The 26,716-nt window shown below is 41.2% G+C and overlaps 1 protein-coding gene across 7 annotated transcripts in view; it reads left to right on the top strand.

Annotated features, from left to right (window-relative positions):
- The window catches only part of LOC137032008 (uncharacterized), a 49,171-nt gene that overhangs the window by 19,205 nt on the left and 3,250 nt on the right, over window positions 1-26,716 (top strand). For 6 of the 7 annotated variants that reach the window (XM_067403454.1, XM_067403452.1, XM_067403453.1 and 3 more), the window contains 7 exons: window positions 223-269; window positions 350-920; window positions 6,767-6,813; window positions 6,896-7,466; window positions 16,981-17,027; window positions 17,110-17,680; window positions 23,724-24,634. In XM_067403454.1, coding sequence (XP_067259555.1) covers window positions 223-269; window positions 350-920; window positions 6,767-6,813; window positions 6,896-7,466; window positions 16,981-17,027; window positions 17,110-17,680; window positions 23,724-24,634 — 2,765 coding nt within the window. Of the gene's footprint in view, window positions 1-222; window positions 270-349; window positions 921-6,766; window positions 6,814-6,895; window positions 7,467-16,980; window positions 17,028-17,109; window positions 17,681-23,723; window positions 24,635-25,008; window positions 25,499-26,716 lie in introns of those variants that run through there. The other variant, XM_067403459.1, reaches the window with a different exon arrangement.

Here is a 26,716-nt window from a genome sequence, read left to right as displayed (position 1 = left end):
GTGCTTGATAACATGCACATTCTGTCACCATTAATTCACCCTGTATATATTATGTTCCAAGAAGAAAGTAAGTCATACAGGTTTGGAACAACATCAGACTAAATGATCGATCATATTTGTCTGAACTAAGTTTGTGTCACAGAACAGTTTGTGTGTGTGTTTCTTGTTCCTTTTTGTCTGACCTTTAGAAAATTATTCATGAATCATGTTTGTGTTTTATAGTGTGAATCATTGTGGAGAGATCAGAAATACAGAAGAACTACACAAATGTAGGTCTACACACAATCATTTAGTGATTTGATGTTGATTTGTCTCATTTAGTGAAATGTTTCTCTCTTCTTGTGTTCAGATGCCTGTGATCTCACACTGGATCCAAACACAGCATATACTCGTCTCATTCTGTCTGAGGAGAACAGGAAGATCACATATGTGAAAGATCATCAGCCGTATCCTGATCATCCAGAGAGATTTGATGAAGTTTCTCAGGTTCTGTGTCAAGAGAGTCTGACTGAACGCTGTTACTGGGAGGCTGAATGGAGTGGACGTGCTCGTATAGCAGTGGCCTATAAAGGAATCAGCAGGAAAGGATTGAGTGACTGTATGTTTGGATCTAATGACAAATCCTGGAGTCTGGACTGCTCTGATGACAGATTAACTGTCTGTCACAATAAGAACAGCACTACGATACATTTTGCCTGTTCATCCTCTAAGAGAGTAGGAGTGTATGTGGACGTGTCGGCCAGGACTCTGTCCTTCTACAGCGTCTCTGACACACACACACTCACACATTTACTCACACTAAACCCCACATTTACTGAACCCCTCTATGCTGGGTTTGCTGTTTATCATAACTCCTCCATGGCTCTGTGTGACATTAAACAACCTCCTGTGAGAAACAACAGTGATACACACAGAATCGGGTGAGTGAAATATACTGTGTCTTAGTGAAGGATTTTTCCAGACTGTGATTAATAGTTCAATCTTCTGTTCTTCATTCATCATTAAACACAAGGGATGCATGATATTAGATTTTTTGCTGATACCTGATATGCCCATATTTGTCAGCATCTTTTGGCCGATAGCAGATGCCAATACTGATGCGGGGCCACTGAAGGGGCTGTAGCTGAATACAGAGCAAAAAGAGAAAAACTGCTGCAATTAGATGAACATGACAAACAGCTGGTTCAGAAGTATAGGTCAAGTCTATGGGATCAGATTCCTGCCAATAGTATTGCGGTCACGGATCAAAAAATAATAAGCATGAATCAAAAATGTAAAAACACATGTAAAAATATATAGCACAAACTTAAAAAAATAATGCAAAATGATCGGAATGGCAAAGAATGTGGTCACGGATCAAATTGTAATAAGCGTAAATTGAAAAATTAAAAGCATATTTCAGAAAATAACAAGCATGAATCAATTTTAAACACATTAAAAATGATATTGCACAAATCTTAAACTTGTGTTTATGTGTTCTTAAAAGATGTTTTCCTTGCTTTTATTACTTTTTTCTTTCTGCTCTCTTACATTTTCTGCTCATATTTTACTCTTTTGTGCGCTTGTGCTGTTTTTGTCTTTGCTCTTCTTTCTACGTTTTGCTCTTGCGTTTCCAAATGTTGCAGTTTGAGTATCATGTAAATTAGGCCGGGCTTAAGTGCCACCATTGGTCAACTAGTTCTAGATTGACAGCTCCTCCTCTTGCAAATCAATCGAAGAGAGGGAGATGAAATCACTTCAATGCGACTCATGGCTACTGATGCTCACACTCATACAAGAGAAGATAACAGTTTAATCTGAAACTTTATAAAGACTTTAAATCTGTAAAGTTATCTGAACTATAGACAAATAATTCCTCTTTTTGAGATACTCTTTTTATTGTCTACTTATAATTGTTAATCTTTATGTTCATAATGGTATTTGGTGTTAAAATATTAGGCTTCTTGGCTCATGGTGCTAATATGCTAAGGCTACTGTAGCTAATATACTTCTTAATTGTTGTTAAACGATCATGGGTAAATTAATTCTAAGACTGAATCTATCGTCTCTGCATTGACTACGATAGTGTTACAGAGAAGATACAGAAACCAGGTGAATTTGATATGCAGTGATTTATTCACACATTTATTGTGTTTATTTACAACTACATAATTGCACAATACTATAAGATTAATGTTTTAAATAAAAATAAATAAAAACAAATTTATAGATCAGGGATAGACAACATCATCTGGAATTCATTAATGAAACACTGCTGTGTTGCTCAGAGACTAGCGAAGCTGTTCTGCTGTGACTTTGTTTGATACTCCTTTCATCAAAATAGTGCAAAAACACACTCAAAATTAACATACAGCTATATTGATTTATACAACAGCTCAATAAATATTTTCAATTGTTCTAATATTGGGGAAAACACTGATGTGAAGGCTATTGCTTAACTTTATAATTTTATAATCTCAGTGTTAAAATGTGATCAAATTCATAAACCAACACCCATGTCAATGACATACTGTACAAGGAAGACAAAATCTATAAATCTGTTCACAGGAAAACAATACATGACAAAATATGCACAGTTTACAATTCCGAGCAATATACAATGATCTAAACCAGTTCCAAACTTTTCAGAGTGGAGTACCCCCTGAGACATTACATCCTTCTGCGTACCCCCTCTCTTCCACTTAGATTGTAAATTTTCCATTAAGGGACAATATTTGCCCCCTAAATTGCCTTTCTAGTGCAGTGTTTAATCTTCATGAATACATTACAACATTAATAATGTTTTTAATTAAAAAAAAATGTTCAAAAGAGTAATATGTAATGCTAAAAACGTGAAAAGTGATTATGTTAAATACTAAAACCGGCAGTAGATCGATGGTAAGTCACTGTCTTAATGTGTGAGTCATCATCAAGTCATTCATTCAAAGAAGCAAGTGGCTGTATTTATGAATGAATCATTGAATCATGACTTTCACAAACAATTCGTTCAAAGTTGCAGATTCGTTCTCGTGTTGTAATCCTGCTGTTGTTTTCATTGGAAAATAGTGCAAATACTGACAATACTGTGAAGAATAACACTTAATATTACTTGTTGAACTGTTGTGTAGATATTTGGATTTGCATTCTTGCTCGTATAATGTTATCAACATTAAAAACAGGAACTCACAAAAGGTAGGCTATGTTTTGTATCAAGAGTTTGAATCTTAAATTGATATTTATGCCCGTTTTGTGCCAGGCTGTTCTTCATGCTAGTAAGTGCTAAATGTGCAGGTATGGAATGGCAGTGTGTAGCGCGATTTGCTCAGGCAGTTTACCCCAGCTCGGAAATTGCCAGCTGTGATGGTTATCTTCTCCTGTGTGAGCGTGAGCATCAGCAGCCATGAGTCGCATTGAAGGGATTTCATCTCCCTCTCTTTGATTGATTTGCTAGAGGAGGAGCTGTCAATCTAGAACTAGTGGACCAATGGTGGCACTTAAGCCCAGCCTAATTTACATGAAACTCGAACTGCAACATTTGGAAACGCAAAAGCAAAACGTAGAAAGAAGAGCAAAGAGAAAAACAGCACAAGAGCACAAAAGAGTAAAATATGAGCAGAAAATGTAAGAGAGCAGAAAGAAAAGAGTAATAAAAGCAAGGAAAACATATTTTAAGAACACATAAACACAAGTTTAAGATTTGTGCAATATCATTTTTGATGTGTTTAAAATTTTGATTCATGCTTATTTTCTGAAACATGCTTTTAATTTTTTGATTTACGCTTATTACATTTTGATCCTTGACCACATTCTTTGCCATTCCGATCATTTTGCATTATTTTTTTAAGTTTGTGCCATATATTTTTACATGTGTTTTTAAATTTTTGATTCATTTTTTGATCCTTGACTGCAATACTATTGGCGGGAATCTGATCCCATACAAGTCACCATTATTTATATAGTACTTTTTATAATGCAGATTGTGTCAAAGCAGCTTTATGGTGATAACTGGTATATAATTTTGGCTGCATAGCAGCTCTTAAACAATGGTGTCAATGCAGGCAGATAAAACCACTGTTGAATATCAAATGTCAGAATGAACCAAAATGAGAATGAACACAGCATGAATACAAAACATTTATTTCTAATCTAAGAGGCAATAAAGGTATCAAAACACAAAATTTCATAAAACCACTCCACCCTAGATTCAAACCCACTATCACTATCTGTGTATTTTGAGTTTTCTGCCTGTTCCTATCATTAAATACTACTCCTCGTATTCGCCTTCGTCCTTGTGCCTTATTGATACACACGTCACGTAACAGAAGAACTCACCAACACAGTTTATATTGCGGTGTTTTCTTTAGTATATTTATTTTTTCGTCACTATGGACCCTGCGGTTGCCCTATTATGCCTGGAGCAGAAGGACCGCTCCCTGGAGTTACACACCATGGAATTTTTGGAGTTGGCGTGCCTCACACACTATCCTGACTGCTTGCTCTGTGTGTTCTTCATCTCCAGCCTCAGCTAGCGGTCCCGGGCACGCCTCCCAGGGAGCAGTCCTCGTGAAGATTTCACCGCTTGCGTGGATTGGGTGCTGTTAAACAACAACTCGGCATTCACCATCGGCCCAGCAGAGCCTATCAGCACCACTCTACCTAACGCAGCTCCCAGTCAGCTTACGCCCAGCCAGATGGAGCTAAAGCCTGATTCCGGAGCCTGCGCCTGCCACGGAGAAAGTGCCAGCAAGCCCTGCTGAGCCGTGTTTCACCCCGGAGCCAGAGTCCATTATGATGTCTGACCAGGTACGCGAGTCAGCAACAATGCCCATCCCCGAGGGAGTTTTAGTGGAGCTTGAGGGCTCCGGAAGGACGCCCCACCCACACTCCCGCCACTGTGTGTGAGTGCAATGTGGACACTGGGAGACAATTTGGTTATTTAGAGGATTTAATAGACTGGTTTACCGAGGTTATTTATGCAGACACCCCTATGTCTTTCACCCCTGTATCTCCAGCGACCCCTGTATCTCCTATGATTCAAGTATCTCCAGTGACCCCTGTATCTCCAGTAACCCCTGTATCTCCTGTGCTTCAAGTATCTCCAGTGACCCCTGTATCTCCAGTAACCCCTGTATCTCCTGTGCTTCAAGTATCTCCAGTGACCCCTGTATCTCCAGTAACCACTGTATCTCCTGTGCTTCAAGTATCTCCAGTGACCCCTGTATCTCCAGTAATCCCTGTATCTCCTGTGCTTCAAGTATCTCCAGTGACCCCTGTATCTCCTATGCTTCAAGTATCTCTAGTGACCTCTGTATCTCCTGTGCTCCAAGTATCTCCAGCAACCACTGTATGTCCTGTGCTTCAAGTATCTCCAGCGACCCCTGTATCTCCTGTGCTCCAAGTATCTCCAGCGACCCCTGTATCTCCTGTGCTTCAAGTTTCTCCAGCGACCCCTGTATCTCCTGTGCTTCAAGTTTCTCCAGCGACCCCTGTATCTCCAGTGACCCCTGTATCTCCTATGCTTCAAGTATCTCCAGTGACCCCTGTATCTCCAGTGACCCCTGTATCTCCTGTGCTCAAAGTATCTCCAGTGACCCCTGTATCTTCTGTGCCCCACTTATCTCCAGCACCTCTTATGTCTGCAGATACCCGCCCAGCCTCCCTCTCCCCCCTCCTCTATTTGACCAGCCTATTTCTATATCTGCTACTCCTCTGGTTCCTGTCTACCCCTTGTCTCCTCCTTGCAGTACTGCGGATTCCCCATGGTGCTTCCAGTCTCCAGGCTGGCCTTGGCGTGAGGATCCCCTGTCTTCTCCTCCAGCCACAGAAACCCAGACTCCACCTGGGTCCTTTGATCCATCAGTTTCGACTTGGCTCATTGCGCCCTCAGCTCCACTGTGGCACATCATCCCACCCGCTCCACCAGGCTTCCTCATCTCACTGGTTGCGCCTTGGTCAGGCATTACTGTGGTACCACCTCGGTATTTTTGGCTGCTGGCTGCACCTCTGCCTTCCAATCCTTCTGGCTCCACCGGGCTCCGCCTTCCCTCCAGCTCCTCCATTATCCTTGGTCGCACTGGCTCCACAGCGGTCTTTCGTATCCCCATCTCCGCCTCTATTTCATTGGCTGTCAGCTCCACCTTGGCCCTCCGGACCTTCAGTGCCACCCAGGCTCTGTGTCTCTTCAGCTCAGTCTGGTTCTCCACCACGGCTGGCAGCGTTGCAGGAGAAAGCACCCCTGGCTCGTTCCACCAAGTCTCCTCCATGGCTCCACCCTCTTGCTGACTGTGGCCTGGGTCATCATCTGGCTCCCTCTGCTCACAGGTGGCAGGGGACGATCTGTCATGTTGTGTTTTTTTGTGACCTATTTTTCCTCATTCTGTTTGTTTAATCATTTGATTCACCTGTGTCCCATACATTATTTTAAGTTTCCTTTGTTTGCTTGATTAATTAAATACTACTTCTCGTATTCGCCTTTGTCCTTGTGCCTTTTTGATACACCCGTCACTTAACAACCACAAAAGATGCTGCATCAGGAGCTTCTGTTCTGTCCTATGATCATCCTAAATTACACAAAGATCAGCAGTTGTGCTTGATAACATGCACATTCTGTCACTATTAATTCACCCTGTATATATTATGTTCCACAAAGGAAAGTAAGTCATACAGGTTTGGAACAACATCAGACTAAATGTTCGATCATATTTGTCTGAACTTTGTGTGTGTGTTTCTTGTTCCTTTTTGTCTGACCTTTAGAAAATTATTCATGAATCATGTTTGTGTTTTATAGTGTGGATCATTGTGGAGAGTTCAAAATTACAGCAGGAGTATACAAATGTAGGTCTCCACACACAATCATTTAGTGATTTGATGCTGATTTGTCTCATTTAGTGAAATGTTTCTCTCTTCTTGTGTTCAGATGCCTGTGATCTCACACTGGATCCAAACACAGCATACGCTCGTCTCATTCTGTCTGAGGAGAACCAGAAGATCACATATGTGGAAGATCATCAGCCGTATCCTGATCATCCAGAGAGATTTGATGATGTTTCTCAGGTTCTGTGTGGAGAGAGTCTGACTGAACGCTGTTACTGGGAGGCTGAATGGAGTGGACATGCTCGTATAGCAGTGGCCTATAAAGGAATCAGTAGGAAAGGATTGATTGACTGTATGTTTGGATCTAATGACAAATCCTGGAGTCTGGACTGCTTTGGTAACAGACTAACTGTCTGTCACAATAAGAACATAACTGAGCTACGTTTCATCCGTTCATCCTCTAAGAGAGTGGGAGTGTATGTGGACGTGTCGGCCGGCACTCTGTCCTTCTACAGTGTCTCTGACACACACACACTCACACACTTACACACATTCAACACCACATTCACTGAACCCCTCTATGCTGGATTTAGGCTTTATCCTGATTCCTCAGTGTCTCTGTGTGACATTAAACAGCCTCCTGTGAGAAACAACAGTGATACACACACAACCGGGTGAGTGAAATATACTGTGACTTAGTGAAGGATTTTTCCAGACTGTGATTAATAGATCAATCCTCTGTTCTTCATTCATCACTAAACAAAAGGGATGCATGATATTAGATTTTTTGCTGATACCTGATATGCCCATATTTGTCAGCATATTTTGGCCGATAGCAGATACCAATACCGACGCGGGACCAAGCCACTGAAGGGGCTGTAGCTGAATACAGAGCAAAAAGACTGCAGCTGTAGGAAAGGTGTGCTAGTTCTTAGGTTAACTTGGTCATCGCCATGGAGTGTCAGTAAGGACACGGAGACAGGAAGTCCAGTTAGGTTACTTTAATGTTCTTCAAGTTCACAGGTTACATTGGTATACAATCTTGAGCATGGTTGTGTATAGTTGTATAAGTGTGGTCTAAACAAAGGAAAGGAAAAATAAAATTACATAAATTAAGTGATTTGGAACAAACAGGATAAGATTATCACGTGTAAACTATCAGATAACATCATTAAATGTAAACTGTAAGCAGTACTGTAATGCAATATATATATATACATATATAATGTGCATCCTTAAGCATATAAGCTTTCGAAACTGAACAGCATATAAATGAAAGTATGTATACATTAAGTATAAGTTTGACAAATTAACCACACTTCTGAATTAACTACTCTTTAAATTAGGCGGAAATATCTCACAATCGCATTAATGACTTGAATTATTATCTTTATACATACACATATTTGGTTTAGAGTGCTTGTTTACATAAACGATCGCTAATGCAGACCGTGGGTCTTCCGCGCATCCGTCTACTTTTATAAACAACTCGACAAATAATCTTAATCAAAATTAACAACACTATACAAGGTGCATAAACACTTACTTTTGGTCATTAACGCACACAACTTCGACAGGAATCAGCAGAAAAATAACACACGAACCATCTCTTTCTGACTGAGCAAAAACGAAACTAACGGTTCTATTTGAACAGTCACCCTACAATGCGGTGGTTTGATTGGCTGTTCCTTCGCGTGATCAGTGTATGATAACTATGGTGGCCTGGATGCTTGTTAACCTGAATGCCTAAAAGTGTCCAGGAGATGGCGCAGTTGACTTTCCTCTTCTACAGCAGCAATTAGATGAACATGATAAAACCACTCCACCCTAGATTAAAAACCACTATCTTTGTATAAGGTAGCTTTACACATTGAGCTACTTGAGGAAGCATATCGGCTGTTGAAGAGAACATTTAGTGTGAGAAAGATTATACAAAAAAGCATACTTAGCATGTTAACCAGATTAGCATGCTAAGCTAACTTAATGCTAATGAAGCTTATGGATAACCTGATAGCTGGAGAGCCATATTAGAAAGAATGTCAACTGGTTAGCATGTTAAGGAATTAGCATGCTAAGCTAACCTACATAAGACAATAAAACATAAGCAAGGTCACATTCAGAGATAAATATCTTGGGAACGGTAGCGAACATCAAAAAATCTGTTCAGTCATTTCTGTGCGGCTCATTCCAAAGATCATCTGAGCCGATTTTGGACAAAATTGAACATGTGTTTACTTTAATATGGAGGACAGGTACATTTAAGGAAAATGACAAATGACACATCATCGGAATCGGCACAAGCCAGGGAATTAAATGACAAACAATACAATTTGGACAATGTTTTCAAAAGTTATAAGCGTTTTTGCAAATATTGTTTTATCTGTGGAACACTAGGTGGCACTGTGTTGAAACTTCTCAGGTACCAATTTTTGTGGATATATATCCAATTGTTTAAAGGGGTGGTTCAGTGTTTTTTTTTTTTTTTTTTTCTAGGCTCGATTGTGTTTTTGGGGCACAGTTTAACATGTCTTAATGCTTCTTTTTTTGAAAACACTGTATTTTTCATATATTTTACCTTTATTCTACACCTCTGTTTCCACTGTCATATGAACAGCTCGTTTGACTTCCTGCTTCTATGAAGCCACTTCCTCTGAAATACGCAATGTGCTCAGATTGGTTAGCAGGTTGGTAGCTGGCCCAGTGTATCATAATTCTCTGAAGCGTCTGGAAATGCCACGCCCCTTACCATTCGTAGGTAGTGCTTCAGTGGAAATGTAAATAAAAGCGCCTATATTGCTGTATCAAATTGAGCTGAATCAGACCCAGATGAAGAGCTGCAACCTCGGCTTTTGAAGGACGTTTATGAATGGTATTTCATTTAGTATTTGTGTCAAAGTGTTTAGATATGCTGTCACTGCAGTTTGTTAGCTTTTAGTTTTATCCTGATGAAAGCTTTACTGTAGCCGAATACATGACTGAGTAGTAGCATTTGTAAGGAACCCCCCATCGGCCCAAAAACGGAATCCGACGGCCTGGGCAAAGGCTAACGCGTGTATGCCTTTTCAGCACCTCTGAATGTTCACTTAATTTCACTTGTTTAATCTGACTCAAATTTCAAATGATTATTACTCTTAGGTTGTGTTTCCAATTAAAAATGAATCATTAGTTATGCATTAATTTAGATATTTGATGATTCTGGGTATCCCATATTTCAATTATTCTTTCATCAGGGACCCGATGCCGCACAGAGATACTCGCCCCGGGATTTTGCGGTAAACTCACGGACATAAACTCGCCAGTCTGATCTTCGTCAGAGGGTGTAATAAGTTGGCTAATACCTTTAGTCGGTTGCCTACTGCTCACTCGAACAAAAGTGTATTTTAATTTAGCCACTTCCATACAACTTGCTTAACCCTCAGGGGTCTGAGGATTTTTGGGACCCTGGAGAAGTTTTGACATGCCCTGACATTTGTGCTTTTTTCAGTTGTTCATAAACATATTAATGGAAAAAGTGTCATTACACTGTATTCAGCACAAACTAGGCTACAATAATATGTGAGGAACATGTATGTACAAGTTTGTGTTTTTGAAGGAATAACGTTTATGTGTGGTTATTGAAAAAACAAAAAACTTAAGTCACTGAAATAAAGCCAAAATATATATATTAAATCTTTGTTCACAAGACTTCTGGGTATTTGAGGTTGTAGACTAGAGTTTTTGCTTCAAAATGAGGTAAAAATTATGCTGCCTGCTTGTTCATATAAAACAATAGAGAGATTTAAATTTTCTAAAACATCTTTGGTCAAGAAACACAGTATGCGTGGAGGCGTGAATCCTCATGTATAATGGGTGATTCTCACCTGAGAAGACAAAAGAATCACATAATAATGACCTGAAATGACTTGCATAATATTAATGAGCTCTTTCAGTCAGGTAGGCTGTGAAAAAACCCTCTGTGATCATGATTCAAATCTCATCATGGTGTAAATCAAACATACAGAAAAAACAGCAATACTGTGAAATATTATTACAATTTAAAATAATGGTATTCTATTATATTCTTTAAAATATAATGAATTTCTGTGATGCAAAGTGTCTGAACAATTATGTTACCTCTATGGCATTTCATATAGGCTTTTAGCTTAAAAGCATGCACATTTGGAGAAATATTGATGGATTCTCATGTTTATGTCAATTTTCTATACAGAGGAGTATTTATTCATTATTTATTGTCGTCACTGTGAACGCTGGATACTGTGTTTACAATTCATACTTGCAGCCGGAGGGTGCTCTGTGCACTTCTAGTCCACAAATGCCAATGCTAAAGAAGAATAGGCAATCCAGGAAATAACTGAACTAATAGAGGCCAGAGATCGCTAACTATGGCTATTCAAAACACTTTTCAAGACAATAAATACACGATTGAGACGATGTATGCATGTATTGACTCAGAATTTGCGTCTGAATAGCGCTGACTCCGTGGGCGTGGCCGCATTAGCGGATAATGAGCTGAATCACGGATATCTGACATGGCTCTCTTTTCATACAGCTTACATAAACACTGGGGGCCCTATTTTAACGATCTAAACGCAAAGTGTAAAGCGCACGGCGCAGGTGCACTCAGGGCGTGTCCAAATCCACTTTTGCTATTTTAACGACGGAAAAACGGTCCGTGCGCAGGGGCGTATTTTTAAAATGGGTTGTCCCTATTCTCTTAATGAGTAATGGGCGTAACGTTCAATAAACCAATCAGAGTGTCATCTCCCATTCCCTTTAAGAGATGCGCTCGCGCCATGGCGTATTGCTATTTACATGGCGTACACGCGATGAGTCAGTTAATATATATGTGTGTGTGTATTGGCACGATTGTTCAATTAATTAGCCATCATTATAAGTAGTAATAGGCTGAATTGAAAATAGGTAGCCTAATTCTAATACACGCAATGACTATTCATCATTACATTTTTATATTTATGTAGCCTACACAATAATATTCTTTTACACTGTAATCCTTTTGTTTTTAATATTAGGCATGTTTGTGTGATGCGCATCCCTGTGTGTAATAAACAAAGTCAACGCGCACTGTGGACGCGCCCAGAGGCGCAGTTTCTACCAACGCGCTCTAACAAAAAAATATTGCGCCATTGACTTTAGACCAGGTTTGAGTTGGTCTATGGCGCAGTCTATTTTCAGCTCCTTAAAATAGCAATGCGCCGGCAATGCACCTGAACACACCTCTTTTTTAGACCAGCACGCCCATGGGCGCACTAACTGGCGCAAATGCATTTACTAATTTAAGGACGTGGCGCTGAACGGGAAAACGCGAACGGCGCCGGACGCAAACTAGCAAACACACTTGCGCTGCGCCTTGTGTCGCATTGCGCCGGGTGTATTATAGGGCCCAGAATGTTTGTTTTCGATTTGACTTACACGATTTAAAACCTGACATTTCAACGTTTTTTTAGACATAAGTCTAATTTTTTTGTGATTAGTATTCACTAAGTTACAGTTCATTTTCTGAGAACTATCAGATTGGACTTCCTTAAGAGGGAGACGAGAGATCATGCATCATGTTAGTTTTCTTTATTTTACAAAAAGCACAACATTTTGTTTTTACTCTGAGTGTACACAAATAAAAGAAGATATTCCACAGATTAAAATGGTGTATAACTCTTAATTGTATGTGCAACATTAACGGAGTATTTTGAGTCTCTTTCACACTGGTAAGAAAAAAGCCGCGGTGATATCGCCGGCTGTCATGATCACGTCTGTTCCTGTCACATCCCGGACTACATTTCCCATGATCCTCCATTGCTTATCACCTGCACTCACTTCACAATCACTCCACACTAATCACCACACCCAGCTGCCACACATTACCTGGACTATAAAAGACTCATACACACACCACCTCACAGCGAGGTCTTGTTTTCCCTGTGATACATTTCCAAGCGTTTATATCTTGTCTGCCTGTCTGTTTCCCGTCTACGATCCTGTGTCGCCTGTCCTGACCTTTGCTTTGTATACTGACCTGTGATTGATATCTGCCAGCCCTGACCCTCTGCTTGTTCCTGACTACGATTCTGCCTGTTCCTTGCTGTACCTGTTTGCTGTTATCTGACCCCTGCCTGTACGACCATGCTCACCTTTTAATAAAGCTGCATTTGGATCTTACCTTGAGTCCGCAATCGTTACAGAAGACTTCGCCAACACAGATCCAGCAGCTTTCGTGAGTGCTCCGGTCATTACCACCATAAATCCATCCGCTCAGTTGATCGGTCTCCGTCAAAGAGATAGATGCATTGAGGATTATGTAACAGACTTTATTGAACTGGTGCATTTGACCTGCTTTACCGAGGAGTGTCTCATGATTTTCTTCCGTGGTGGACTATCAGGCCCGCTCAGTGCCATCATGCCGTTACATGATCACGACGGGACTTTAGAACAGTATATTAAACAGGCTTTGCAACTGAGTGGATCCTCCTTTACTGTGGGGGTTGCGGAGGAACACGACAGTTCGCTGTGTCACGTAATGGCTGCCGCTCAGGAGAGTACTCACAAGATGGCGGTCACTATGTTACCAGTCACCGCCTCCGTTGATCGCACAGAGCAATGTCACGTCTCTGCTGATCGCCCAGAGCCACGTCACGTCTCTAGATCAGTCAAAGAGCGGAGAGGGTTGCGTTCCAGTGTGGCTGATCCCCCACTGACTTCAACACGAGCGGTTGGCATTCCTAAGCCTCAGCCGGCCGCTTCGCACCCAAGCCAGCCGGCCGCTTCACAACCAAGCCAGCCGGCCGTGTCGCTCTCAAGTTCGCCTGTTGCAACGCTCTCAAGTTCGCCTGTTGCAACGCTCTCAAGTTTGCCGATTGCAACGCACTCAAGCGCCTCGGACGCGATGGACAAAATGGCTGCCTTGCCAGTGCCCACGGGCAAGATGGCCACCCCTGCAATGCGTAGGGATTTAGGGGGCGTTCCAGCCAGTGAGTCCACTCCAGAGCAGCCTGCTCTCCTGGTCAGTCCTGTTTTGGCCCAGAGGGCTGTGCTCACTTTCTATGTTTTGGCTGTCCTGCGTGCGTTGAGGAGAAACTCGAACTTTATGGACTTTGGAGCATTCTGCCAGCCAGAGCAGGCCGCTGTCGTCCCAGAGCAGGCCGCTGTCGTCCCAGAGCAGGCCGAGCTCCATGTCAGTTCAGTCAAGGCCTGGAGGACAGTCTTGGCCTTCTACTACTTGGCGTTCTTGCGTGCTTGGAGGATGCACTCAAGTTGTATTGACTCTGGACCAGTCTACCAGCCCGAGCCTGCTGCCGTCACTGAGCGGCTCGCTGCCGTTCCAGAACAGCTTGTGGCCATCCCAGGGCTGCTCGCTTTCCCTGATACGCCCATGGAGGCCGTCACCGAGCTGTCCGCTTCCTCGGATACGGGCACGAAGTCCCCTTGCTCCACCCTGCTGGCACCACCTGAGCTCCTTGCCCATCAACCCACTACGTCCTCCGTTGATTTCCCCAAGAACTTTTTTGGGGGGGCAGTAGACCTAGGGGTGGGGAGTTTGTGGGTGGGGTTCCTGCCCGGTCACTGCCTATAATGGCCTCAGAACTATTATGGCAAACTATGGACTGCAACTTATGGCCATTAATGGACTCTGACCCTCCGTGGTCATCTATGGACTCTAACCTGCCGTGGTTGCCCAAGCCACCTTACCTGCCGTGGTTGCCTAAACCACCTGACCTGCCGTGGCTGCCTGAGCCACCTGACCTTCCGTGGCTGCCTGAGCCACCTGACCTGCCGTGGCCGCCTGAACCACCTGACCTACCGTGGCCGCCTGAACCACCTGACCCACCGTGGCCGCCCGAGGCTCCTGACCCTCCATTGCTGCCCGGGTTCCTGGATCTGCATTGGGGACCTCGTTCCTGTCGACATACCAGTCTCCAATGCACCCACCCCCCCTCCCTAGCTGTTCCTTTTACGCCGCGAGGACGCGCCTTCCGGGAGGGGGGCGTTATGTCATGATCACGTCTGTTCCTGTCACATCCCGGACTACATTTCCCATGATCCTCCATTGCTTATCACCTGCACTCACTTCACAATCACTCCACACTAATCACCACACCCAGCTGCCACACATTACCTGGACTATAAAAGACTCATACACACACCACCTCACAGCGAGGTCTTGTTTTCCCTGTGATACATTTCCAAGCGTTTATATCTTGTCTGCCTGTCTGTTTCCCGTCTACGATCCTGTGTCGCCTGTCCTGACCTTTGCTTTGTATACTGACCTGTGATTGATATCTGCCAGCCCTGACCCTCTGCTTGTTCCTGACTACGATTCTGCCTGTTCCTTGCTGTACCTGTTTGCTGTTATCGGACCCCTGCCTGTACGACCACGCTCACCTTTTAATAAAGCTGCATTTGGATCTTACCTTGAGTCCGCAATCGTTACACCGGCGATACCCTCAGACCTGTTAATCAGCGGTAAAACAGAAATCTTCAGATGAAGTGCCTACTGCTCCTTCATTCATGCGCCTTCAGTTTGTTCTACCCTGGACACAGATTTATGGCAGCATTAGCCTCCGATAATTTACTGGTAATAATGATATCAGGAGAATCCAGAGTAAATCAAATATAACATTTTATTTGTCAGAAAAAAGTGTATTGTGCCAATTACACAAATAACCAATTACAGCCAATTCAGAAATGATAAATGCATAACATCGATTACTCAAAGTAATGCATATACACCCTGTATGGGGGCCTCTGGCTACAGAAGATCCCCCCTGACTGCTTTGCACTTTATGTTTTATACCAGGACCAGAACAAAAGGATTGTACATTTTTATTACATCAACACATGTTTTAGGGGAGAGGAGTGGGTTTTCACAAAAAGCACCACCCAAAAAGAGGACGGAATTTTCCTTAGTTTTCAATCTTCTTCATAATACTAGTGACTGCTGTGAAATTGAGACCATTTTACCAATTGCACTGAGACATTTAAAATGATACCAAACATGAAAGGGAAAAACAATATATATACAAGTTACATTATATGTCTTGAAGAATTTTCAGTGACTTGAGTCAGGGGGAAGGGAAGGTGTGTTTGTGTGTGTGGCGGGGGAGGCATCGTCCTTTTGGGGTTAGGGCAAGACGTTGTCCTTTACTACTTCTTTGAAATCTTCTCTCCAAATGAGTTTTATTGCTTTATTGCAGGATGCTTGATCTCTATTTTTGTTTAGCAGGAAAATCAAGTCTTACACATTTTTGTAATTTTTTGTACTGTTAAATGTGGTTAAAGTTACCATCATTTCTTACTGTATTCACGGAGACCAGAGACATCATTATTTTAATTTTTAAACACTTGCAGTCTGTATAATTACAACAACTAAACACAACTTCATTCTTTATAAATCTCTCCAACAGTGTGTAATGTTAGCTTTAGCCACGGAGCACTATCAAACTCATTCAGAATCAAATGTAAACATCCAAATAAATACCATACTTATGAGATTAGACATGCTGCATAACACTTTGTAAAGATCCATTTTGAGGGTTATATTAGCTGTGTGAACTTTATTTATCCAATGTATTATAGAGTTTCAAGCTTGGGGGCTTGATTGAATAATAAAAAATCTATGGTGTATTTTGAGCTGAAACTTCACAGACACATTCAGGGGACACCTTAGACTTATATTACATCTTGTGAAAAAGGGTTCTAGGACACCTTTAAAAGATATCGCAATTTTTGACGGTTCATCTGATATTAACAAAATTGAAATCTTTGGATTTGGAATGACCCAAGGAATCCATAGACACCATAATCTTGACAAATTGTTCATAGGTTATTGGCCAAAATATCCAATTTTCAGATCTCATGACCTGTAGGTGGCGCATATTAAAATAAATAATCCATGACATTTAAACTGTATTCTCCCAAGTTACATATTGATTTCTAAGTTTTAGTTCTATTACTTTACCTTCATGGCACTGAAAACCTGTATGATTTTAGTTTTCACAAAACTGAGATGTCTTTATGTTTTTTGTAAGTCATACAGGTTCGGAACAACATCAGACTAAATAATTGATCATTTTTGTGTGAACTAAGTTTGTGTCACAGAACAGATTGTGTGTGCTTCTTTTTCATTTTTGTCTGACCTTTAGAAAATTATTCATGAATCATGTATGTGTTTTATAGTGTGGATCATTGTGAAGAGTTCAGAAGTACAGCAGAACTACACAAATGTAGGTCTCCACACACAATCATTCAGTGATTTGATGCTGATTTGTCTCATTTAGTGAAATGTTTCTCTCTTCGTGTGTTCAGATGCCTGTGATCTCACACTGGATCCAAACACAGCAAACACTCGTCTCATTCTGTCTGAGGAGAACAGGAAGGTGACGGGTGTGAAAGATCATCAGCCATATCCTGATCATCCAGAGAGATTTGTTGTTCCTCAGGTTCTGTGTGGAGAGAGTCTGACTGGACGCTGTTACTGGGAGGTTGAATGGAGTGGATATGATGCTGAAATATCAGTGACATATAAAGGAATCAGCAGGAAAATATGGAATCACTCTTGGTTTGGATCTAATGACAAATCCTGGAGTCTGAACTGCACTGATAGCGGATTTTCTTTCCGTCACAAATATTACAGCACTGATATACCCTTCCTCCTTTCATCCTCTAAGAGAGTAGGAGTGTATGTGGACGTGTCGGCCGGCACTCTGTCCTTCTACAGCGTCTCTGACACGCACACACTCACACATTTACTCACACTCAACACCACATTCACTGAACCCCTCTATGCTGGATTTAGGGTTTATCCTGATTCCTCAGTGTGTCTGTGTGACATTAAACAACCTCCTGTGAGAAACAACAGTGATACACACACAATCGGGTGAGTGAAATATACTGTGTCTTAGTGAAGGATTCAGACTGTGATTAATAGTTCAATCCTCTGTTCTTCATTCATCACTAAACACTAGGGATGCATGATATTGGATTTTTTTGTCATTCCGATTAAAATCATAACGATTGAAAGATTCAGTGGAGTGTATACATGAGACGTTATCTAATCCGATATGGTGTTTACATGTACCGTCGCTTTCAATCTGAATGACTCTGTGACAGGCGCACATTAGCTTATGTCCTGTTTGCCGCCTTTTATTCCTGTCAACATGGAGTTCAGTTATTTCTTATGCGCGCTAGTTTAATGTAAAGTGTTGCTCTTAATCAAGCAACAGCGTGAAATTTGAAGCATATTACTGCTGGATGGTATGAGGAAAAGACGGGAACAGGAAGCTGACCTGTTTGGTGGCTGTGCATCTCTCGAGCATCTCAATACTACCCCTCCCTCCTCAGTAAAGCAGAAGTTTGTGGATGAAGGTTCGTATTAATGATTCACTGAGTTCCTTCAGTGTTTTTAATAAATGTGTTCTTTCAGTTTTACTCTAGTTTGATTTTGCCGCAGACATTTTACATTCTGACGACAACTGACCACTTGACGTGATGATATAGATGCAAAGTAATCAGTTTAACGCGTTTACATGGCAGACTTTTTATTTTGTTCAGTTTATAGAAAGGTTTATCCCACCTCTCTCAAACCGATTACAATTTCATTCAGTTTGGGCATTTTTATTATGATTGAGGTGTTTATATGGAGCATTTTCATTAGGATTGAAACAACCGATTACAGTGCTCCATATAAATGCACCTATTGCTGATACCTGATATGATGATATTTGTCAGCATTTTTTGACCGAAAACAGATGCCGATACCAATAATAAAAAATATTTTTTCCTTTATTTGGAAACAACATCAAGTCTCTTCTCAGAGTTCTGAGGTCTCTGACTGATTTACCAGTATTTCTCAAAAGCTCCTGATCACATGATCTCTAAACTGTAATTTGCTATTAATTTTCTGTAATTTTCTGACTAGTGTGAGCTTCTTTTCTATTAATATGCCTGCAGGTAAGGAATAAGACAAAAATAATCAAATTCACTCAGTATTACTTGATCTATTCCAGCACTCCCTCGATTACAATCAAGCACAATTAACTGTAGACAGTTGTGTTGTAAGCACTAAAACAGTCCAGTTCTTAGTTCAAATTAAACTATACCAGTTTGTTTAATGTTCAAAATCTTTTGATGTCACATTTCCGCCCACTGCTGCTTCCTTCCACTCCCCACCAGAGGTTTCCATTTCAATAATGTTCCGTTAAGTGTCACTTTATGTTAGTGTATATTCTTTGGTATTGTTTTGGCTTTCGTTTGTATCCCATGTTTTTCCTCGTTGTTGGCTCTGTTTTCCCTGTTGTTGGCTTATTTCCTAGTAGATGTCTTTCCTTGTTCTGCCTTGCCTATCTGTGTTTTGATCCTGGACTCACTCCTTGTTTTTGCTTGTTTGCTGCCTGATCATTCCCTGTATTTTTGACTACTCTTTGCCTTGCCTCTCCCGATCCTGTTTGCTAGTGTTTGACCTCCTGACTGTTTGACTTAGCTCTTTTTTAAATAAAGCTTGCTTTTGGATCTACCACCCTTTCGACTCAATCGCCATCATTTACTGGTCCCTCAGAGATTACAGCGTTGGCCATTATGGCCACAGCTATTGGGTGTATGTGGGCTGCGCACACATCAACTCCAGTCCATGAGCTCCAAAGCCTGCTGCAGTCCTTAAATCTGCTCCTGAGCTTGTTTTAATCTATGAGTCCAGTCCAGAGTTTGGTCCAGTCCTAGAATCCAGACTCGTGGTCATCCCTGAGTTTTCTACCCATCTTAACATGACCACGGAGGTCATCCCAGAGTTTCCTTTCCATCTTAACATGACCAGAAAGGATGTTACAGTCAGCGCCATGGAGGGTTTTTCTGAGCTCCTGCCTTAGCAGATCTTCCAGAGCCTTGTCTCATTAAATCTTCCAGAGCCTCGTCTCATCTCATCAGATCTTCCAGAGCCTCACCTCATCAGATCTTCTAGAGTCTCATCTCGTCTCGTCAGATCTTCCAAAGCCACGTCTCGTCTCGCCAGATCCTCCAGAGCCCCACCTCATCAGATCTTCTAGAGTCTCATCTCATCTCGCCAGATCTTCCAGAGCCTTGTCTCATCTCATCAGATCTTCCAGAGCCTCACCTCATCAGATCTTCTAGAGTCTCATCTCGTCTCGTCAGATCTTCCAGAGCCACGTCACTTTCAGAGCCTCGTCTTATCAGATCTTTCAGAGTCTTGTCTCTTCTCGTCAGATCTTCCAGAGTCTCGTCAGATCTTCCAGAGCCTTGTCTCACCTTGTCAGATCTTCCAGAGCTTTGTCTTATCTCAACAGATCTTCCAGAGCCTTGTCTCACCTTGTCAGATCTTCCAGAGCTTTGTCTCATCTCAACAGCTCTTCCAGATCCCCTTTCTCATCTCATCAGATCTTCCAGAGCCTCATCTCGTCAGATCTTCCAGAGTCTCATCAGATCTTCCAGAGCCTTGTCTCGCCTTGTCAGATCTTCCAGAGCTTTGTCTCATCTCAACAGATCTTCCAGAGCCTTGTCTCATCAGATCTTCTTGAGCCTCTTCTAGACCTTCTAGACCTTCTTCTCCACGTCTTGTCTCCCATCCCTGCATAACGTCCTAGGGCAGTTGGCGTACCCCAATCCTCCTATGCTCTGTCAGGGGAACCTGCCATCAGACATCAAGGGCATGGAAGATCCACCGCTGGTGCCAGTAAGCACAGCTGGTATCCCTAAACCCACTAATTTTAACTCTTCTGATCCTGAGATAATTCCTCTGTCCTCTGCGCCCCTTATAATGGGGGTTGCTCTATGGTGTATCTGGACTGTGTATACCACCGCAGAATCTCCAGATGCGGCGGCTGATGCTGCCGAAACTTTGGAGGTAACAGCGGCTACTGCAATTTTCCTAGAGGTGGTGGCTTATACTACAGAACCTCACAAAGCAGTAGCACTCGCTTCAGCTCCTTGTGCGGTGGTAGCATCCAGTGACGCACTCCCAGTCGATGAACTCTCATCCTGTCTCAGTCCAGCCACAGAGGCTGTATTGGAACTTTCTAACTCTCCAGTTATGGCCATGGAGGCCATCTATAAACTCTTGTCTTGTATCCACCCCGCCAAAGAGATAATTCACAAACTCACTGTGTTCCCTGCTCTAAGAACTGTTTTCAATATTTATGATTCCCCTATCCAGCCGTGGGAGTTCTTAAGCCTGTCTGATCTGCAATGGTGGTCATCTGCTCTGCTGTGGGGGTTCTAAAGCCCATCTGATCTACAATGGTGGTCATCTGCTCTGCCGTGGGAGTTCTTAAGCCTGTTTGATCTGCAATGGTGGTCATCTGCTCTGTCATAGTGGACTTCAAGCCAATCTGAACTGATTTGGTGGTCGTCTGCTCAACCGTGGGGGTCTTAACACTCTCAGGTCGGCGGTCACGCCGGCGTGATCACCGCGTTTTTTTTCTAACCAGTGTGAAAGAGACTCAAAATACTCTGTCAATGTTGCACATACAATTAAGAGTTATACACCATATTAATCTGTGGAATATCTTCTTTTATTTGTGTACACTCAGAGTAACAACAAAATGTTGTGCTTTTTGTAAAATAAAGAAAACTAACATGATGCGTGATCTCTCGTCTCCCTCTGAAGTCCAATCTGATAGTTCTCAGAAAATGAACTGTAACTTAGTGAATACTAATGACAAAAGAATTAGACTTATGTCTAAAAAAACATTGAAATGTCAGGTTTTAAATCGTGTAAGTCAAATCGAAAACAAATATTCTGTGTTTAAGTAATCTGTATGAAAAGAGAGCCATGTCAGAAATCCGTGATTATTATCCGCTAATGCGGCCACGCCCACGGAGCCAGCGCTATTCAGAGGCAAATTCAGTCAATACATGCATTCATCGTCTCAATCGTGTATTTATTTTCTTGAAAAGTGTTTTGAATAGCCATAGTTAGCGATCTCTGGCCTCTGTTAGTTCGGTTAGTTCCTTGATTGCCTATTCTTCTTTAGTGCTCAGGCATTTGTGGACTAAAGGTGTACAGAGCGCCCTCCGGCTTCAAGTATGAATTGTAAAAACAGTATCCAGCGTTCATAGTAATGACAATAAATCCTGAATAAATATTACTCCTCTGTATAGAAAATTGACAAACATATGAGAATCCATCAGTATTTCTCCAAATGTTTATGCTTTTAAACTAAAAGCCTATATGAAATGCCATAGAGGTAACATAATTGTTCAGACACTTTGCATCACAGAAATACATTATATTTTAAAGAATATAATAGAATACCATTATTTTAAATTGTAATAATATTTCACAGTATTGCTATTTTTTCTGTATGTTTGATTTGCATTATGATGAGATTTGAGACATGATCAACAGAGGGTTTTTTCACAGCCTACCTGACTGAAAGGCCTCATTATTTATGCAGCTCATTAGAGCTCTTTATGCAATTCTTTTGTCTTCTCAGGTGAGAATCACCCATTATACATGAGGATTCACGCCTCCACTCATACTGTGTTTCTTGACCAAAGATGTTTTAGAAAATTTAAATCTCTCTATTGTTTTATATGAAGGAGTAGGAAGGATAATTTTTACATAATTTTGAAGCAAAAACTCTAGTCTACAATCTCCAATACCCAGAAGTCTTGTGAACACAGATTTAATATAATTTTTTTGGCCTTATTTCAGTGACTTAAGTTTTTTGTTTTTTCAATAACCACACATAAACGTTATTCCTTCAAAAACACAAACATGTACATACATGTTCCTCACATATTATTGTAGCCTAGTTTGTGCTGAATACAGTGTAATGACACTTTTTCCATTAATATGTTTATGAACAACTGAAAAAAGCACAAATGTCAGGGCATGTCAAAACTTCTCCAAGGCCCCAAAATTCTCAGACCCCTGAGGGTTAAAGTCTGTTGCCCTGGTCGGCTGTCCAGCCTTCTTCACCCTGGCCACTGCCCTGTTTCAGTTTCCAGGCCGTCTTCCTTTCCATGGACCCGGCCCTCCATCCTGGCACCTGTTCCACCTCCGCTACACCTCGCTCCAAGATTTAGGAGTGTCTGGAAGCCACTCCTTGGGGACACGGACCTGTTTCCCATCAGGAACACTTTATAAGCTGCACTTCCTCAGACAGACATTGCTGAGTATTGTTTTGTCTTTTGTTTGTATCCTGTGTTTTTCCTCGTTGTTGGCTCTGTGTTTTCCCTGTTGTTGGCTTATTTCCTAGTAGATGTCTTTCCGTGTTCTGCCTTGCCTATATGTGTTTTGATCCTGGACTCACTCCTTGTTTTTGCTTGTTTGCTGCCTGCCCTGACCATTGCCTGTATTTTTGACTACTCCTTGCCCTGCCTCTCCTGATCCTGTTTGCTGGTGTTTGACCTGCTGCCTTTGACTTCACTCTTTTTTTAATAAAGCTTGCTTTTGGATCTGCCACCCTTTCGACTCGATCGCCATTGTTACATGATGGTACATTTTCCACAACGACAGTTGTTAGAAGGTGTGTGAACTGTGACAGATTTACTCTTTAGGTTTTTTTCATAGTAGACTGTTAGTATGTTCTTGATTTTGAATTGTTTATAACACTTTACAGTAAGGTCCCATTAGTTAACATTTGTTAATGCATTAATACTGAGCAATACATTTGTGGCAGTATTAATCTTTAACTTTAGTTAATAAAAATTGAACTGTTCATTGTTAGTTCAGATCATTAAATAATATTGACAGGTGATTTTAATAATGATTTGCTAAACATTGAAATGAACAATAACTGAGATCAATAAACACTTTAGTGTTTTTCATTGTTCATGCTAACTAACGTAGTCGAAGTCACCAGTCAACCGGCAAGTTTTATTTATTAGTTTATTCAACACTGAATTTTGTACATTGTTCAAAACCATCTCACTCTTTCATTCCTCCTTCTTCTGGTTCTTCACAGGTTCTCTGACCCCAAACCTTCTGGGCTCAATATTCACCCACTGCTGAACTGTCAGTCTTGTGTCCATATAGCTGATTCTGACCAGTGGGTTCAGATTGAGCCGTCGGCCTGTACAGATGAAGGAGGGTCAAATTTCAGGGTCAGCACTGACCCAGGCCATTACGAGTGTGTCAGGACCAGAATGCGATGGGTCTGTGACTGTGACGTCACCCTTCAGTACTGTACCGTAGACGGCCACTTCCTCAACACAGAGCTGGAGAGGCTGCAGTGCAACCGGATCGGTCCAGTGATTGACGTGACGGTGATCTCAGGGAAACTGGAGGAAGTTCATCTGCCCCATTACGCCTGTTTAGGAGAGTCTGACCCCTCTCTCAAAGATGCTGTGAAAGTCCTCACCGTAAAAGACGAGGGAATAACCACAGAACCTGTGCAGTTGACCCGATTCCATGCTAAGATTGTCCAACCATCCTTCTCTCTTAAAACATTAATATTAAGTTGGATAATGCGAGTGGATGAACACTGCAATCTTCTTCTCTACATGTTTTCTAAAGTTCCTCTCATTCTACATATCTACTTTTTTCCATTTGATGATTGTGCAAAAGAAAAAGTTGAGAAGAATGAAAAATCAAGTTGCCCAATCAAGCATCCCAGACCTGACAGGCCATTTCGGATGAAAACGCCCCACAATCTTAACGTTCCTGGTGCATCTATCCATCCCAAAGAAGGGATCACACTCAGAAGAGAAACTGACCCAAACTACTTCAAGGTCAAGACACGTCTGGAGAATGATCTTCAAATGACACTTATTAGAGAAGAGGATCAGAAGACTGCCTGGACTGCAATAATTGAGAAAGATGAACTTGATCAGATTCATCCTAAGAGAGACGAGTCACATCTGAATAGTGAAGCAGGTAAAACACATTTTGTTGATAACCACTGGCCAGATCTCATTCAAGGATTTAAAACTGTTGGGATCATTACAGATAAACTGTGTCAAAAATCACACATGACAGTTCAACCAGTCAGGACAGAATGAGAAAGATCTGTGACATTATACATAAGCACAGTGACGCTGTAAAATATGAATTAATCTCAATTCTTCAGAGAGAGGAGCTTTACCTTTTAGAACATCTGTACTATTCTACACCATTGCTCTAAAACAGCAATGACTATCAAGATATTTATTATTTATTACTTTTAACTTTGCAATGAAATTCAACTCAATTCACATTTATTTGTATAGCGCTTTTCACAATACATATAATTTCATCTGAAGTCCTTGCAGGAGTTGGTGCCATCTGAGGTCTTCTTAAGAGGCTGGATCCAAACTGAAGCTGATGTCCTCTCTAGTCACTGCAGGACGGGCGTCCAAAGATAAAACAGAAAAGCAAATGGAGAATTATTAGCGTAACTGCTGTTCATAACATTAAGTCATGTGCAATCTGATATGAGATGCATTATGTGAACGCTTGGCTAAAGAGATGTGTCTTTAGTCTAGGTTTAAACTGGGTGAGCGAGTCTGAGCCCCTAACATTATCAGGAAGGCTATTCCAGAGTTTCGGAGCCAAATGTGAAAACGCTCTCCCTCCTTTAGTGGACTTAGCTATTAAACCATTTAGAGCCTTATAGGTCATTAGCAATACTTTATAATCGATACGGAACTTAAAAGGTAACCAGTGTAGAGATGATAAAATTGGTGTTATATGATCATTTTCTTGACCTGGTAAGAACTCTAGCAGCTGCATTTTGTACTAATTGTAGCTTGTTTATTGAGGACGCAGGACAACCAGCTAATAATGCATTACAGTAATCTAGTCGAGACGTCATGAAAGCATGAACTAACTTTTCTGCATCAGAAATAGATAACATATTCCATATCTTAGCAATGTTTCTGAGGTGGAAGAAGGCTGTTTTTGTAACACATGAAATATGATTTTTCAAGGACAAGTTGCTGTCTAATATAACACCCAGGTCTTTAACTGTCGAGGATGGAGTAACAGTACATCCTTCTAAATGCAGATTGTAGTCTGAGAGATTCTGTGTACAGGTTTTTGGTCCAATAAGTAATATTTCAGTCTTATCTGAATTTAATAGAAGAAAATTACTAGTCATCCAATGTTTTACTTCTTTAACACAGTCTGTCAGATTGGATAATTTAGAGATTTCATCTGGTTGTGTTGAAATATATAACTGAGTATCATCGGCATAGCTGTGGAAACTAATTTCATGTTTTCTTATAATAACACCAAGTGGCAGCATGTAGATTGAAAATAGCAGAGGGCCTAACACTGATCCTTGCGGCACTCCATAATTTACTATAGTTATCTTACATTTTTCCCCGTTTAGATAGACAAAATTGTGATGGTCTGAAAGGTACGACCTAAACCACCGTAATTTTGTAGTTGATCTAGGAGTATGTGCTATGATGAGATATGAATCCTAACTGAAATTTTTCATAGATAGAGTTTTTTTGCAAGAAGGAGCACAATTGGACCGACACCACTTTTTCTAGTATTTTAGACATAAATGGAAGATTTGAGATGGATCTGTAATTTGCTAATACGTTTGGATCTAATTGTGGTTTCTTAATGAGAGGCTTAATAACTGCTAGCTTGAACGGTCAGGGAACGTGACCTAGAGATAAAGACGAGTTGATAATATTGAGAAGAGGCTCTTCTGCTACAGGTAACAGTTCTTTCAGTAGTTTAGTGGGTATTGGATCTAACAAACATGTGGTTGGTTTAGACGCAGTGATAAGTTTATTTAGCTCTTCCTATAGTTGTAAAGCACTGCAACTGTTCTTGAGGGGCAATAATTGAGGTTGAATCATAAAACTCTGTTAAAGGTTGTACATTTACAATTGTATTTCTGATACTTTCGATTTTCTCAGTAAATAAATTCATAATGTCATCATTACGAGGTGTCTTTCCATGTGATTCTGAAGACCTCTAAACGAGTTTGACTCCATTTGCGTTCTAGATTACGAGTTTCTC

Source organism: Chanodichthys erythropterus, chromosome 12 (genome assembly GCF_024489055.1).
Source record: "Chanodichthys erythropterus isolate Z2021 chromosome 12, ASM2448905v1, whole genome shotgun sequence".
NCBI classification, from domain to species: Eukaryota; Metazoa; Chordata; class Actinopteri; order Cypriniformes; family Xenocyprididae; genus Chanodichthys; species Chanodichthys erythropterus.
The sequence above is the reverse complement of the archived record's forward strand: the minus strand, read 5'-3'. Positions and strand labels throughout refer to the sequence as shown.